Source organism: Vidua chalybeata, chromosome 3, assembly GCF_026979565.1.
Source record: "Vidua chalybeata isolate OUT-0048 chromosome 3, bVidCha1 merged haplotype, whole genome shotgun sequence".
Classification (NCBI taxonomy): domain Eukaryota; kingdom Metazoa; phylum Chordata; class Aves; order Passeriformes; family Viduidae; genus Vidua; species Vidua chalybeata.
This window is the reverse complement of record NC_071532.1, coordinates 32,441,304-32,454,440: the sequence shown is the minus strand read 5'-3', so window position 1 is coordinate 32,454,440 and position 13,137 is coordinate 32,441,304. Positions and strand designations below refer to the sequence as shown.

General features: G+C 49.8%; 1 protein-coding gene across 1 annotated transcript in view; it reads right to left on the bottom strand.

The window, feature by feature from the left end:
* GALNT14 (polypeptide N-acetylgalactosaminyltransferase 14) overlaps positions 1 to 9,529 on the bottom strand; it is a 92,583-nt gene extending 83,054 nt beyond the window's left edge. The window contains exon 1 of the mRNA XM_053939593.1: positions 9,360 to 9,529. Within this exon, the coding sequence (XP_053795568.1) occupies positions 9,360 to 9,488 (129 nt within the window). The 5' untranslated portion in view covers positions 9,489 to 9,529. The remainder of the gene's footprint in view (positions 1 to 9,359) is intronic.
* Positions 9,530 to 13,137: the final 3,608 nt, after the last annotated feature.

Sequence of the window (13,137 nt, the reverse complement as noted above, 5' to 3'; positions counted from 1 at the left end):
GTTCTTCTTCACAAAGCATTTTTGTTGTACCACCAAGAGCAAACCATATGCAGCCACACATCGTACACGGTTTAACTCCGAGCACTATGTGTATATTCATCCATTTGGATCCCAGTGGCAGCAGCAGATGGCTGGGTAATGCATGTTTGAGTCTGCCTCTCTCCAAATTACACTGTATTATGGCATCAGGAAAATGCAACGGGCATTATGAATGCCGCGACTCTTCCAGCTCTTTCTCCATCCAGCTCCATTCCTGTTGAAGGCAGGACTATGCTACACAAGTCTCCTTCCCAGCTTGGCTCCCACACACTAGCTCCAGCAGCTCCCAGTGTCTTCCCACTGTCCAACTCGCCGGAAAAACCATGTGCCTACCCCAACCAGACCCCGAGTTCTGCATTTCATCTAGGCGAGGTCAAAGTGCAAAGGGCTGCATCCCAAACATCCCCCAAGGCAGATCCCAAAGGATATCAGAGGATATTATTCCATCCTAAATTATCCTGAATCAACCCACTGGGTAAAGCAGATTACCTAGACCCAGATGAAAAAACTTCATTTAAATAAAAATATATTCTTTTTAAATCGCCGTTTTGTAAGAACTAAGCCAGGCATTGAAAGTGAGCCTGCTCACACCTGTAACTCCTCCCTCTCAACTTTTCTCCATCTCACCTAACAACAAGCAACTAAAAATTCAACACACAGGCAAGAAAAGATGTGCACGAACTCCATCCAGCCCGGGGGGGCTGCAGCCAAGGCCTGCACCACTGAACATATTCATGTCTTATTTGTGAGCCATGTGTCTCCATAATGGGTTATGAGGTGTGGTTGTAACTGGCGGATGCCGACGGTGGTCCTTGAGGAGGAAATGGTGTGTGTCTAAATGCAGGCAAAGCTATTTGGAAAGCCAGGACAAAGCAGCCTTTCTCTCCTGGCATGGGCCAAATCACATCCTTTGGACTTACTCCTTCAGTGGCTTCAAAAGAAAAAGAATCATCTGTCTCAATTTTCCTGGCTCTGTGAATAATGTTTGGAGAATAGAGGGTGATTTCATAGCTCATTTGTTTTTGCACCACATGAACCCTGCTCTCCTCGTATCATTTTCCAATCAGGTTTATTGCTGATGTTTCCACAAGAAAACCAAAGAGGGAAAGGCTAAGACCTTCAGTCTCACTTGAGACTGAGGGGGGAAAAAAACAAAAGTTAAAAAAAAAAAAAAAAAAAAAAAAAGGAAAAAAAAAAAAAGGAGAATCTCTCTTTCCCTTGTCTTTCAGCCTGATCTGAAAATGAACCTGTTTTGCTTCTGAATCAATTCTCTCCTGGCACTGCACTTCCCGCAGTACTTTCAGAGATGAGATGCAATCATTAGCTCACTTGCTCCTCCAAATAATATCACAAAGCTGGAGCTTGAGCTGCTTTGCAGTAAATCATCACTAATTTCTGCCTATTTGTGGCAAGGCAGAATTTGGCGGGGGACACAAGCCCTGCCACACCATCCCAGTGCCACCACTCATCTGCATACCTACTGTCTGGGGACAGTACAGCATCCAGCATGTCATCTTGTCCTCCTGTGGAGAAGTGACACTGGCACATCGTCCCTTATTCGAATACCTCTCCAATGACCCACAAAGGACCACCACACCTCTCACTCCGTCAGGCTGCAGGAAGGGTTAACCAAGGTGCTTAAGGGGTTTCCAAACAGCGGGACTGAGGCAAACTATTAGTACAACTAATGCTGCCACCATGATCAAAGGGGTGAACTCCAGCTGAACCTCTCACCACTGATCATTTTCACCAAAGGCACAGGTTAAGGACAAGAAATCCTCCTTCTTGCTCCTCCCAGCAGCTCTTTGCCACTGGCACCCAGAGCCTCAGCCACTCCCAGGACACCCAATGCCCATCCCACAGCAGGAGGCCTTCCAGGTACCCTACAGACAGATCCAGCCTGACCTAGAGCTGCCCTCCCCACCTCAGCAGCAGCTATATGGGAAAACCTATACCTAGGCAGCCTCACTTTCCCAGCTCCTCTGGAAATACATATGAAGAGTGGAGCAATACTGATTTAGATGAGCAGAAGATGGGGCTCAAGATCTCCTCCTTGGCTTACTCTTCCTGTAACACTGATTCCTGCTGAGATTCTGGAACCAAAAAGGGTAAAGAGGGTGGGAAACCAATTTAATTGCAGCTTAGTAAGCAACTACACTAAACATCGCTGGCAAAATCTGAACATTTTGCTTTGAGAGCAAGGGGGAGAAATGGCTTTTTCATTGCACAGGAAAGTGGATTGAGAGCAAACTCCCCCCCATCATCTGCTCCTCACCCCTTCCTTCTTTAAACAGGAGGAAGCCAGCAAGAAACACACAGCTAATGCCAGCAATCTCCCGCTCCTGCTACTCCAATTAATAGTCAATCCACTGCACCCTTTGTCGTTAGGCTGCACGTAATTACTCCTTCACGCAAACGTCTTCCTTAAACAGATCCTACTTCTGCTTTCTCCGCAGATTCATTCCCTTTAATTGGTTTTATTGCACCAAATGCTGGCCTGCCCTCACAGATGAGACTCTCCCAGGCGGAGTACGTTGCTTTTGCATTTCTACAACTTCTTCCAAGCTTGCTTTTCCCACTGGCAAAGAGATTACAGGACAGAGAAACACACCCAGAGGTACCAAAGTGGCAGCCCCGTGAGCTGTGCACACAGAACACAAACATTCATGGACCCAAGAAAAACACTGGGCACACAAAACCCCCAATATTCAGCTTCCCAGGGATTTGTCAGCTATTGTCCCAGGGACAGTAACACTGCACCCACATTCATGAGGGATCACAAGACAGTTTTATTTGCAAGGCCGAATCTCCTGGCAGTGCCCTTCCCATGCTGGAGCTCGCCCAGCTCACACCTGTGGAGCCACAGCAGCTCAAGAGCTTGCCCTCCATGCTTGGCCCTGGTCTCTACACATACAACCAACCTCTCAGCTTCAGAAGGCACAAAAGTCCTCTAGTCACAGTACCAGCCTTCCCCAGGACCTGCCTTCTCCAGGCACAGCATTGCCATTTATAGTTCTCATCCTGCAGCCATCCCATGTGTAGAGTCCCCTGCCTGTGGGGAGGCACGGGTCACATTGCAGTGCCAGGGACAAGAGATGTCTCAGCAGAGCAAGCAGTAAACCCAGCCAAGACAGGCCCTGGGCCATAAGCCCATCAAAATAAATCAGGATGATGCTTTCTTATCAAGGAAAGGAAGAGCGAGGAGAAAACAGTGAGGTTTTGAGTAAACAATCCAACTCTGTGCATATCTGAGGTGGTGAAAGGATAAATAGGACAAAGCATCTTCCCTCATAGTCAGCACTTTTCTCAAGCATGGAGACACTTCAACATATGTGCTATGTCTCTGAAGCCTTGGCATCCAGACACAGAGCTGATTTTGCAGATTTCCCCGCTCAAAAGTTAAGACTTTTGTCAAGCCTACCCCTAAAGGTCACAAAGGGTTCCAGGCTGTGAGCCAGAATTGAGTCCTCCTAAAAACCCAGCAGCAAGGGCTTGAGCCCTTCCCTGTTACCTAGGAAAGGATGATGCCACACCACATCACACCAGCTGAAGAGGAACGCTGCAGCCTGCAGCAATTCCATGTGCAGGGTGCTCTACAGGGACCTTGACAGGAGAAGCAGTTTACAAGAGAAACCATGATACTCCTGAGCCCAACCCACCCTCAGAGCATCACCATCTCCAACACTCCTTCATAGTGAAGCAGCAGGACTCTTCCAACTCTTTTTATCCTTTCAGAGCACAATAAAAAGTATTTTTCATCTTCTGGTGCTCAACAGTTCTTGTCAACAAAACATGTACCACCTGCACAGAAATTTATTTATACTCCTACCAGAAGAGAAGCAGAATCCTTGCCTCCTTTCCTTCCCTCCCTGATACTTCTTTTAAAAGCACCAAGCTAAGAAAGGCACCTGTACATTCCAATGCTCACTGTTTTGCAAAGCAAACAGGTCTTGTTCAATCAATATTTATGCCCCCATCAGTCACAGCTGCAACACAGAGCTCCACCAGAATGTAATGGAGGCAAAATTCATTCATTGCAATTACCAGTGAAAAATTAGGAGGGTTTTCATTGACTGGTTATTGTTCCACAGGTATCCCAGGGAGCGCTGTAATGCTCAGCGGGCATGTTAATTAATCAAGGTGCACCAGGCAGGCTGCTCACCATTTGTCCACAGCTGGTTTAGCCACTGAGGTGACTTCCTCACCTCATCCCTGCTCCACCAGACCTGTCCTGCCTGATCCTACAGATGAAGGTCGCTTGGACATGGCTTTCCGTTTTGTCCAGCACTAAACACACAAGCAAGAGAGAGAGGGACTGGATTCCATCACACCTTCTTTACAAGCAAAGCTGTGCACATTCTAGAAAGCCTAAAGCCTTGTTTTGCTCCTAGAGATTTCAGAGTGGGATTTCACCAACAAAGCATGAAATAAGTTTCCCCTTCTCTCACATCCTGGACCTATCCATGTCCCCAGCCAATGCAAGCTTCCTGGGTATTAAACACTCTGCCTCTTTTTTTTCTTTTTTTTTTCCTACTCTTTTTTTTTTTTTGTTTTGGTTTGGGTTGTTTTTTTTTTTTTTTTTTTTTTTTGTTCCAAACAGCCTTGCTACTCCAATCCCTTAATTGTCAAGATCTGAATTTTTGCAGGATACACAGTTATTTTAATCTGTTAAGTGGCTCTGCTGCTATAAAACTGACAGGAATTTAATATCTGGAGACTGTCAGCTGAGCTCCAGGTGCTGAGGCTTTCTAGATGGCGATGATGCAGAAGGAAGCACAGGCTGGTGCAAGGCACATAAGCACAAAGCTGGCACGGGTCCCTTTGCACTGAGGTCCAACCCTGCAGGGTGCTGAGCAGTGGAGCAGGCAGTGAGGCTGCTGAGCTTCTCCACATCTCCCAGGAGCCATCCCCCAGCTGCATTTGAGCACACTCAGAAAGGAGATGTTGCATTGCAAACACTAGTACAAGTCAAGCAGAACAGGTCATTTTTTTTAATAAAGGAAACTTTTCCTCTGTAGCTTTTCTCCTGCAGTCAAGCCCTTCACAGACCCGCTTTCCCTCCAAAGGCTGTCAGCTGTGCTTCAGCCATTCATCAGAGGGAGCAAGCCTGCACGCAGGAAGGAATGAAGGGAAATAAAATCCCAAACCAAACAAAAACTATCTTCCTGCCCCTCCTGCACACACTCCTGGCCCCGAGTGTGGGAACCCAGACTCCTGAAAGCCTCTCCCTGCTGCAGGGCTCTGCCATACAGCCACTATTGTCTGATACAGGTGGAGGAAATGAGCTGACCAAGGGCTTATCACACACCTACTTATCTCCTGCCCCCTCATAAACATCCCCAGCCACAGCCTGGCACAGGACACAAGAGCCAGCACACCAGCAAAGCACTGCTGCAGAGCCAGCTACAAGTACTGCTCACAATTAATGTGGGATTTTGCTTGTAATTAATCCTGCGTATCAGTTCCCCTCATTATTCCTTAATGTAATTAAGTTATTAGTTTATATGTCCCCCCCTCAAAGCAGAGCAGTGGGATGGATCAGAGGGAGGCAGGAGAGATGCCAGGCAGTAGGATGGGGCCATGAGCCGAGGATTACTGGAGCACATGCCAAGCCCCACCACTGCCTCCCTGGCGACTTCAGGTGGGTCACTGGCAGCCGGATTTTCCAAGACAATAAAACTATTCCAATTCCTCCGGAGTCCACCAGAGACAGAAGGATACAAAGTTCAATTAGCCTCTCTGGGTCCTGGTTTATCCAGCTGGAAAACTGCCGGGACAAGTAAGAGACAGGCTGGAACTAATTAAAGCTTGCAAAGTGTTTGGAAACCCTCCACCAAAAGGCAGGGAAGGAAGGAGGCATCGACGAGTCCCAGCTGATCCATGACCCCGGCCAGCCCTGTGTCCTCACACCCCCATCCATCAGGCTCGGTGTCCCCGCAGGCAGAGCCCATGGCTGCTAAGCAGGCATCCAGCCGGGTAATGCTCCCTGGCAAGGGCAGGCACCCTGCTATGGCTCCTCTTCCCAGCCAAGTCACAGGACTGCATAAAGGGCAGCGAAAGGGCGAGTGTTACTTACGACACTAAGAGGGCTTGATCTGCCCCTTGGAAAAGAGAGAAAAAACAACCCCCAAACTCCAAACAACAGCGGTAAAAACAGCACTGGAGGGACTGGCGAAGTTATCCCAGGAACAACTTCATAGTCCTAAACATGACCAGTTTTGTTCTTCCATACCTTACCAGCCCTGCAAGGTTGCTACACCTCACAGCCAGGAGCGAGTCCCACACCCTAAAATCCAGCCTCAACCTGCTGCTGCTGCCTTGGCATGTACCACCAGCAGCTGCAGGCAGCAGGGAGGAGGAGGAGGGAAAGGAGGTGACAGGGATTGAGGGAAGCAAGGGCTGGCAAGAAGGGGGGACCTCTGCCTGCCTGCCACTGAGCAGCAGCAAGAGATCCATAGAGATGGATTGCAGGGGAATACAGGGGAAAAAATTACAGGGGAAGGTGAAGCCAAGTTAATTACAAGAGACTGCTGCACCCACCTCGCTGGGCTTGAGCTGCTCGGGAAAGCTCAGCTACTGCTGCAAGACCTTCCCTGGACGCCTGCCTTCACCAAGTCCTTGAGATGCCAAGCCAGCAGCACGTTTTGGGCAAAGGAAGCATCGTACCCCTCACACCAAGGTCCTGCCCCTTGGAGACCCTGCCCACTCCAGCATAGGACTGCAAGAAAAACACCACAAGCCTTCCTTTGGGAAGCGGAGGCCTGGACCTGGCTCAGGATTTGGGGTAAAGCAGGGCACAGTGACCAAAATAACAGTGATTGATGGGCATCCGTGGAGCCAAGGGCAGCAGCTCCGTGAGCTCTCAGCAAGCCATGTGCCACAGCCAGCCAGGGAGCTCGGGCACCGTGGCCTTCCAGCATCCATGTGTGCTGGGAGCCCTGGAGGGGACAGGCACGCACAATACCAGCTGGAGCCTAACTGGAAAGGTCTAAAGGTTAAACCTACACAAGGCAAGATACACGGTGTGCCCACACCCACAGAAATACAACTCAACTGGGAGAGAAGAGGGGAGGGAACAGCTTGGAAAATGTTGCCAGGAAAGTTTATGTAGATTTGCTGCATTTCCCCTCTGTAGCTGTCTTAAAATGTTTGAGCTGCTGTTAGCAATCCATCACCTCCTCCTGTTTCCCGAGGAATTTGGGAGGACAACCCTTAACTGCTCAACTTTTCATCAGAAGCAGCCAGTCTCACTGGCCAGGGCAACAGAACACAGCACCAGGCTCCTCTCTGGACCACAGCATTCCTGTCTCTGGTACCCCAGTCAGCTCTGCAGCAGTTCAGAAGCGTTAACTGAAGGGACACCACATCCCCATGCTCACAAGCAGCTTATAAATCACATTGCTCCAAATCAGTTTCTGAAGCCAAAAAATGTAATGCATTAAAAAATAAAAAACAATCTGCACTTCATGGATCTCAAGGGGATGCAACTGTTTGGATGGAAAATTCAGAAGAAATGAAGGAGAGGCAATTTAAGCAGTCAAATTGCTGGAGTTATGGCAACTTGGCAGTGGCAGCTTCAAAACATGGGGACAGATCTTGTGTGGCAGAAGTTCCCTTCACCTGCTGCGGGAGTCAAGACCAACCTGTAACAGCATCAGCAACCTACACCCCGAGGTGGGGGGAACCTTGAATGGGAGCAGAAAGTCAAAATGCGTTGCAAAATGGCAGCAATTCAGCGGCAGCTGCTGCTAAGCGAGAAGCAAAGTTCATTTCAATGAGATTATAGTAGCCCCTGTCAAACAGGGGAGGTCTTTTTTTGCAATCTTTACGAACACAGTTCCGACACTAAAGTACAGTTCTAGTTAAGAAAGCACTTGTCTTCTGTGTTTTCAGTGCCTTATTTATTTTCAGTGCTTATTTATTGCCTTCCCTAGCTTAAATAAATAAATAAACATATAGATAATTATGTCTTTTTGGAGCCTGAAGTCACATAGATTCATTCCCTTCTTCTAGGATTGAAAGATTTACAAAAGCCTGAAGAAACTTCCTCATTTTTATTAAAAAAAAAACATGGAAAACCAATAATTCCTCAGGATGAAAAAATCAAAGTAAGCTTTATGAGTTCTGACTTTTTTTTTTTTCCAATCAGGTCATTAATTCAGTTGCTGAGGTGACAGACACATATATAAGGCTCTCCAAAGATGTGGCGAACACGTAAAGCTGTCACATATTGTGGGCCAAACACTGCTGGGTGTCACTGCTGCAAAAAAATGGGGGTGAGGGCTCACACCCTTTCTCTGCCACAATAACCCCAATCTTAGTGTATTTTCAGGCGCTGGGCTCTAACCCGGATTAATTAATTCAAGATTTACAACTGTACAACTAAGCAGCATCTAATCCATGTCCTTTGGAAAGTTAACCCTCAGCTAAGCCCCAGCCGCTCTCAGCCGAGGAGGAGAAGACACGGACTCGGAGAGAACCCGGGACCTCGTTCAGCCGAAGCTGCTCGCAGCTCCCCTGCTTTTCAGTCGGGCAGTGAAACTACTCTGATTCATTCCCTGTGTGGATCGAGATGCTCCTCGCATCTCTGCCGTGCTGTCACACCGGGGGCTCAAACACGACACAGAAAGGCGCGATTGCACGGGCACCCTCGTCCCAGCCCGGCCGGGGCTCCCAGGGCAGCAGCCCTGCCCGTGCCTGCTCTACCACCGCAGCCAGCCGCGAAAGCCCCCGCGCTTTAACCGGGCTCGCCCAACCCGCGTACGCCAAACACGGACCATCCAAATCTGCTCCCCTCTGGTTTCATCCCGGACAGGACCGAGCCCTTCTCCTTCAGGGCAGAGCTCGGGAGCCCGGCGTGACCCACGGAGGAAAGGAGCCGCCGCTTCCCCACCAGTGACACGAACCACGCGTTTCGTTTCCTTGGGGCGCACCGGTCCCCCCTGTCCCCAGGGCCGGGAGCCTGGGATGCTCCAAGTTGGCGGCGGGACAAAGGGCCGGTACCGCCGGCGGCACCCGCGGCCGGGGCACCCCCGACGGCCGCAGCACCCGGTGAAGCGGGCCGGGGGAGCGGCTGGGGCTGCCGCTGTCCGAGACCAAGCGGAGGGAGGGGAAGAGGAAAGCCAAGCCCGGGGGGTACGGAAAGGACCCCAGTGTCCGTTCCCCCGCCCCCCGCAAAGGCACAGGTCCAGTACCAAACTTGAAGGGGAACGCGATGGGGTGGGGGTCCCGAAAACCGCCGGGAACTTCTTCCCCGGGCGGCGGCGGCATCGCGCCCAAGTCCCGCCGGAGCAGCCGCGGACCCGCCATCCCTTCCTTACCTCCGGCGTGTGTCCCTCGGGCTCCGCCGCCTCCAACTTCCTCCGCGCCCCGAAGAAGAAGAGGAGGAGGGCGGCGAGCCAGAGCACCCCCAGCAGAGACAGCGCCAGCCGCCGCGTCGGCCGCCTCATCCTCGGGAGGAGGGAAAAGTCCGGCGGGGGCACCGGGAGGCGCTGGGGGGGACCCGCGGACAGCTCGGGGGGCAGCGGGAGCGGGGCTGGCGGAGAGGACGGTCTCGCCCGCCCGCCTCGGAGCCGGCGACGCGAGTCCCGGGCTGTGCATGCTCTGCAGGGGAGGGGAGGGGAGGGGAGGAGGAACGGGAGGAGGAGGCGCCGGGAGGAGAGGGGCTGGAGCCGGAGCCGCTCGGCAGGGAAAGGTGCAGCGCGCAGGCAGCCGGACTGGTCCCCGGGGAGCTGCTGCCCTGCCTTGCCCGCTCCGCGCCGGCGGGGAGGCAGCCCCTGGGATGGGGACACCGAAGGGCGCGGGGGTGTCTATGTGTAAGCGGGGACGCCCATCCTTCTGCCCTGCCTCCGTCAGTGAGTCGGGGCCACTGGCACGCGAAGGGATGCGTGGGGCAGGGCAACGCCACTGCGAGTTTGGCCCGGGTCGGTCCCGGTCCCGGTCCCCGCCCGACTCCGGGGCGAGAGGAGGCCACCGTTCAACAACACACAGGGGAGGCTCAGACATGATGGGAAGATTAATTTAACCAATTGAAACAGCAGGGGGAATTCAGGTAGGTGGAATTTAATTACTGGATTTGGAAGAGAAGATGTGTGTCTCCAGAGCTGTCAAGAACACTTAAAAAATAAAATCATAATCATCAGCTGTTGGTATTCCGGCAGCAGCATTACTGGGCCACGGTCCTGCAAGGATGAGCCTCAGCCATCATCCCTGTCCCGTGGGGTGTTCCTTGCTGGCACAAGGAACATACACAGCCCCAGCACAGCAGGCCTGTCCACACAGGGCAGCCAAAGTGGGAATTACAGACGTTGCTGAGGAGGAAAAAAAAACACCTAACACAACTACAGGGTAGGACTCTAGAAAAGAGCTGTCTCACCCAGCTATCCCTGCTCACCTGCCTGAAGCTGCTCTTCCGATCTTGCCACTGACAAGTATTACATGAGCTGAGCAAACCTTTGCAGAAGACATTAGAGAATAAATCAAGTATTGGAGCAGATGTGAGTCATTCATGTTAGTACAAAAACTATAGAACAAACCCCATAAAAACAGGAATCCATGCATAAAGTAACATATGGAATGAAATAGAGATAAGATCTCAAATGCTGGAAAGTCCGATGCACATGTTGTAAACAACCTCTCCTATGCATTTCCCACACACTTCTCCTGGCTTTATTATTTCCTGCAATTGTTTTCTGTCACTTGCTAATTTATCATTTGCGATCTTCATCCTCTGTCCTCCTCTGATTTATTTCCAGAGCTCAATAAGCCCTTCTCCCTAACATAATCCATGCCTCTCAGGCCTAACATTCACAGAAAGATGCCCAGATAAAAAATTCATTAGCATCCACAAAAAGGGACATTTCTCTTTGTTTTAAAGCCGTGTGACTTTGAAACACTTTTTCCAGAAGTAGGAAATCCAGGTCCAGCAGGCAGGTAGTTTGAACTTTGTTTTATGGCCAAGCAGGAGAAGAACTAACCAGGTGGGAAGAGGGCAGAAAGGTGGCTCATGCCCTGGTGAGTCACCACCCTGATGTCACATGGGAAGCCCACACAACCTGAAAATGCAACCTGTTCCCATGGTGTGCATCATTTGTCATGCCAATTAACCTTCCTCAGCCCTGTTTTCAGGGTAGCTGGACCATCACACTTCAACTCTGCCACCATGAGACATCTCTGCCCAATTTAGTTGGGACCTAGGTGGTGCTGCTCTCTCCCCAAACTGTTGCCTTATGCTTTTTCCTGACAGTCTAGGTAAAACACCTGAGCAGCTTTCAGCAGCTGAGTCACATCAGTGGTAGTTTTTACATGGCTTATAGTTGTTTTCTTGCCTTCCTGCCGTAGGGACAGACTGGTTTCTACCTCTCACATACCTCCTTTGGATCAGGAATGGCTTTCTGACCAAAAAGATCACCTTGCCACAAGTAGAAAATAGCCACGGGTGTTTTTCTGCCTGGGACAAAGGGACCTTGGCTGCTGTTAAACAGTGTTCCCCGAACACATTTTCAGAGGGTGCTGAGTTTTTCTTACCAGACCTCCCTCTGTGCAAGGAGAGTTTTTCCAGATAAAGGCACCTGGAGGGTGTTATCATTCAAAGCTGGATTAAAAACCTTGTCTTTTTTGTAGGTCAGACTTTCAGGGGAAGCGATTACAAAATACAGAGGGGAAGTATAGAAAATATCAAGGAAATACATTACAAATTAGATTACAGGTAAGGTAATAAATAGGACATACCTGACAAAAATGCAATCAGATAATGCTTTCTTATTACCTTGAGAAACAACTCCCTCTGCTGAGGGAAAGCTTCACTGGCAGGGCTCGGTGCCGTGATGGATAACTCGCTGTGCCCGGCAGAGAACGGACAAAGAAAGGCTCGATGCTTCCCTGCTGGCACTGCCATCACTGCTGGCACTGTCCCCAGCCGCAGGGGGACGCTGTACAACTCCCCGCTCTGTGCAGGAGCGTGTGGAGGCAGGAGACCCGAGGAGCTCTAGCAATGCGTCATTCCCAAGGAAGCATATTCCTCCTGACAGTGTGCCTCTGTGCTGGGACAGATAATATATCAAGCAGATGATGGTAACAGCTATTTAAACAAGAATAAGGCAAGAATACAAATCTGGAGGTTCAGAGTTATTTGAAGTTGTAGACTTTCAGAGATTTGTATAAAAATCCTACTGCAATTCCATTAAAAACACGGCAATAAAAAAAATCTTCTGTTGTATTATTGACCCATATCTTTCCCACTTCTTTAATTTTTTATCTGCCAATCTCAGCTGCTTCACAAGTGAGGTCCATAACATATTACCTGTTTCCAACACAACAAAATTTACAGGCAGTACAGCCAGAGACAGAAAAACAATCTAGAAAATGGGTGGCTGGCATTTGTTGGTATCAGCATGGAAAAGCTGATGAAAATGATTGTTTCATGAAAAATAAGACATGATTTCTGAGTGGGAGGGGGACTCTTCACAACCACAACTTTGGACGGTGGCCCTTCAGGTCTTTTGAGGAATGGGTAGAAGGGGAAAGTACCTTTCCTTGCTGTTTCAAGGACATCTGTAAAGCACATTTCAAGAGAATCTAATCCCACTGGGTCTACAAACCAGCTGGACACTGCTTCAGTGCAGTTTTTACTAGGAATACTCTTGGGTTTGAGTTCAGTTCACATCTGAGATTCCATTCACAGAGTGGTTCTTTTCCAAAAGAATCACAAATACTTTGCAGTTTTTTTTTTCTCAGAAAGTTGAAAGGGGCTTAAACAGATACAGTCAAGAAGTGATCAGAGGAAAAGATGAAAATCCACCCCCAACTAGGGGATACTGAGGAGTCTCAACTGAACATGGGAGGTTCTTGTAAGATGGAGGAGCCCCACTGAGCTCTGGATTGAAAGGGGCTTCTAGAACAGAGAGCTCCACTGCCAGGGGAAGATCTGGATCAGTTGGTGGCTTGGGGTAGCCCAGCACTCAGTGCTGTTCATAGCAGTGCACCATCTCCATGAAGAGGTACTACTTGCAGTAGCACATATATCAGAAAGACTGTGTTTGTTTGCAATAAGAGATCAATATTTGAAAGGATCAGCATGGCAACAGGTGGTTATACAGG